General features: G+C 40.4%; 1 protein-coding gene across 1 annotated transcript; it reads right to left on the bottom strand.

The window, feature by feature from the left end:
- Positions 1 to 1861: 1861 nt before the first annotated feature.
- On the bottom strand, positions 1862 to 2950 carry LOC137265620 (BTB and MATH domain-containing protein 38-like). The gene has a single exon (XM_067801051.1). It carries the CDS (start codon positions 2838 to 2840, stop codon positions 1953 to 1955), a length of 888 nt encoding a protein of 295 aa, XP_067657152.1. The 5' UTR covers positions 2841 to 2950; the 3' UTR covers positions 1862 to 1952.
- Positions 2951 to 4334: the final 1384 nt, after the last annotated feature.

The raw sequence follows: 4334 nt of genomic DNA, 5'->3' as shown, positions 1-4334 counted from the left end.
CCTAGTGGTTAAAGACCCGGGTTCCATTCCCCACATGGGTACAATGTGTGAAGCCCATTTTCTGGAGTCCCCCGCCGTGATATTGGTGAAATATTGCTAAAAGCGGCGTAAAACCAAACTCACTCACTCACTTAACCTTCCTTCGAAGGTTCCTAACTCTACAATATGGTTGCCTCTCTGGTTGTCATCCACAAACATTTTCCATGGGGAAAGGACATTCTGATTGTTGAAAGTGACTGTGAATTAATCAAAAGCTTCAATTTGGACGGGGGTGAAAATTATTTTTTGTTGCTGATCCGCTGAGAATTTCAGAATGTACAATCATCCACAGACAGAAATTTACATTAGCATCTGAACTAAACATTGCAGGCATCTTGTGTCATTTAGCAGGTAAATGCAATGGAGACAACTTAGATCTAAGTCTAAGATCAGCAATGTCACCAATGACATTGAATTCCTTGACATCGCCACCTTTCTGGTAGCAGTTAATACAATTCCCAGTTCTTGTATGTGAAATGTGAAGAAAACAAGCAGCGTTTATAAACATCGCACCTTCCTAGGCATCACTGATACCATTGATTGTATTCATGTTCGGAGCAGGAGAGACAGACACCATCATTACAGTATTAACACAGAGACTTTGTGTATTCGATGCCGTTACACTTTCAATGTGATCACAAAGTGACCATGATATCATGGTGAAGAGTTCGGTACACGTGGTCTGAGAATCCATCACCGTCACCGCCCACCAACAAACACTTCAGATTGTGGACATTGAGTGAACAGTCGTGGACAATGTTCCTGATGTGATGGCCTCGCAATATCTGCCCACCTCTTATGCATCTGTCAGTGTTTGTGCACAACTGAATCACTGGTATTGCCTTATTGACGAAGCCAAGGAAGTTCATTCCTCAGGAAAGGTTATATTCCAGCTAGATAATCAAGTCTTGACCAGCCCATCCAGTGATCAACAGCATGTGTATCCATCTACACAACTGGGATACTATGACGTGTCAACCTCGTCTGCAAGCCTGACCACCCAATCACCACCTCAACGTTTGGCGAGAGAATATGCAGGTGCAGAAAAATTAAAGTGTATACCCTAAAACCTGAAATCTGCTCATCACCCGAATCTTTCATGTCACAACTTAAGACCTTTCTTTTCTGTCAGGGTTTCTCGTGTCAAGCGCACAAATCATTGGATAGTGAATGATGAACTATAGAAATTCGCGACTTATTATATGGTGTTGGTCTGTAAATAATCAACTCGTTTCCTGTTCCTGCAACAGCGTACTGTTACTTTACGCTTGTAAACCTTCACACGGAAAATTAAAACAAGATAATGATACTTTTTTTTATCATGGAGACAAAGTTTATGAAACTTTTTACAGGGTTGGTCTGATGTTTTCTCAAAAATTCCCCACTCATCGAATCAAGTTTGACGGATTCAAAGTCCTGTCAACCAAAAACCAGGACTTCACAAAAAGGAAACTGTTGGAAGCCATCGAAATCCGCCGCCACAAACCTATGATCAATAGACCAAGGATACTACATACCATCGGCCCATGAAGAACTTATCAAACCACAGACTAAGCATTGTGTCTGTTTGTTGTTACTACTAAATCCCGCTCGTCGTTGTCTTCATCACTAGTGCTCTTTGTTGTTTTAGTTCCCTACTGGCCTCTTCCTATTATGTACCACTTGTTTACTCTGTCACATACTGTTGGTAATGTTTATCTGCTGTTTGTCACAACATACCATTATAATAGTTAACTTCTCACTATTTGGTTGTATTCACACTTAGCGTGAAAACGATGTAAGAATCTACATCGAAAAGTCGATCAACGTAATAAACAAGAAGTTGCAATCAATAAAGCTGTATGTTTAATTTTTTCACATTCTGCGTTGAAATTAATGTTTAATCATGAACTGATTGGGAGCTAGATTGTGATTCACCATGCAATGTCATGTTGACTCAAGACAGACTTAGTTTTGCCTGTAATATTGATAACTCGATACCTAAAACGTGAATCGAGTAGGAACATTCTCTTCAGTTGTTCGATTGATTGCGATAGTTTGTAAAGTATCGATTCAGTATTCTGCTGAAAGGGTACACTAGACACTACACTGGGTGTTGAGCGTTTCTTGAACGAATCTGGAATGTTGACACCAAGCATATTAACCACCGGTATTTCCATAAGTATTAATCTCTCCGACACCAGCCGAAGTTTCGTATCTGGTGTCAAACGTTGGAATTCTGGCAACTTGTTCACTCCATGTATGCCGTCATAGGTTCTGTATTTAAGCTTTTCCAAACATTCGTCCAGCAGTGACGTCAGTTTGTATTTATCTGCCAGGTAGGAAAAGTGAACCAGTTCTTCATTTGCTGGGTTGTTTTGCTCGTTATCTTTAAGAAGGAACATTGTCAGGACAAACTGCTCACACCGCTCCTTGAGCGACTCGACTTCGTACTCGTCAGCGAGGGACAGGACAATGTCAAGCGTTTTCCGCTGAACAGGTTTGCAGGTGGATGGATGAATACACAACAGGAATTCAACAAAATCCGCATACTTCTTTTCCGCGATGGGAACCTCTGTTTTATTCTTAAAGTCACCTTCGAACATTTTCATGAAGACTGGGGAGGCGAGACAAAGCACAACTCGACTCATATGTAGTTTCTTTCCATCGACAACGAGCACCACGTCAGACATGGAGCTGGGCGTAGAGAACAAGGAGTCATCAGGCGCCTGCTCTTTAGTTTGAACACTGACATCAGTATCGGTGTCGAGAGAAGCTTCGGATTCGGCTGTGGCCGCCGTTGACGATGTTGGATTTGACATTGTTACTTAGAAACGACCTGACTCAAGAGAAACGTATACTACTGACTTCCGTATGGCGCATGAGGTGTATTTCCTGGAAACCTACTTTCAAATTAACTTCAGGATCATTCAACTTGAATGGGTTATCTCCCTTCGACTGAATGCTTCCATATTGGCAGTACAAATGGTGCAAGATATGCACACATCTGGATGCGTGGCGTCCTTACACCGGCAGATTCTTTGTTCCTTTAATTAAAATATAAATTATAATCTTTGCAACAAAGTGTTTAATCAGCACAGGGATTGTGTATCATGACCTGGTTTACTGAGGTAAAACATTTTCGTTGTTTTCATTCCTGCACTCTAAAAATGAATTAGCCACGCCCATCAAAGAGACTACTAAGCCCATTTACAGTGAAGAGAATTCCCGTTCTGATAACCCATGTCAATCTTGCATGAAGAACATGTTCAGGATCACTTAAACCATTTCATTCTTACCTTCATACGTCAAGCACCTTTCAGACTTCCCATCACACAATGTTCAAATGTAACGTGTTATATTTAGAATTAGTAGAGTACAGTGATGAGCCCCACCCTCCCGATACACAAACTCAATCCCAGAGTGAGGCACCTGATCGTCAGCACACAAAGTCAGCCATCTAACTCACTGCAGCATAAACACAAACATTTAAGCATGACAATTGGTACCCTTGATCACCTACGCGTGCACCACGGCCGAAAGCTATAAACACGCAGTTCCTTTTCAGAGAGTGATCAAATGGAACATATGTTCATGAAAAAAATGGAACACATGAAAGTACAAGTGTTCCCTTATTTTGTTCCAGGTTTTTTCGAAGGGTTTTATGGCACTTGAGTGAAATTCGTGAAACAAAGGAATACTTGTATTTTCATGTGTTCCTTATTCATTTCAGTGTGTATATCTCACACTTGGGATTACACATTCTAAGCAAACGCTTAACAAGATAGTCTGTGTAGTTTTCTTTACTATATTCACCTCATAGACACTTGTATACGACAAGCATCGAATTTCTTTTCCATATTTCACTTGTCTGATTTGACTCACATGCTCAGTGCATCAACATATTTAATTTAAGTATAATTGATAATGAAGTAATGACGAACTATCTGTATTTGTATGATTGTGATGTGCTGTGCTGGGAATACGTATGTGATCTGGATGAATGTAAAGTGCCATGTGAAAATCAAAACATACGAGGACGGCATACACGAGTCAGTTACAAGTTGCCTCCCTCGGACTGGTGACGGGACAGGGAACTACGTCACATAATCGTGATTTGCATATTGAAATGAACACAAAACAATGTTAAAGATTATATTTATGTATCGATAAGTTATTAATTCTGTTACAACCGAAGGCAGTGCTTGAAAGGACTTAACAAGCAGTGTAGGAAGTAAGCAGGATTCAGCATTCAGGATTGTTTATTCACATAAATCATACAAAACGATATAAAGAACACACATGTTTGGGGTGGA

This window comes from Haliotis asinina, chromosome 15 (genome assembly GCF_037392515.1).
Source record: "Haliotis asinina isolate JCU_RB_2024 chromosome 15, JCU_Hal_asi_v2, whole genome shotgun sequence".
Classification (NCBI taxonomy): domain Eukaryota; kingdom Metazoa; phylum Mollusca; class Gastropoda; order Lepetellida; family Haliotidae; genus Haliotis; species Haliotis asinina.
This window is presented reverse-complemented; position numbering and strand designations above follow the sequence as displayed.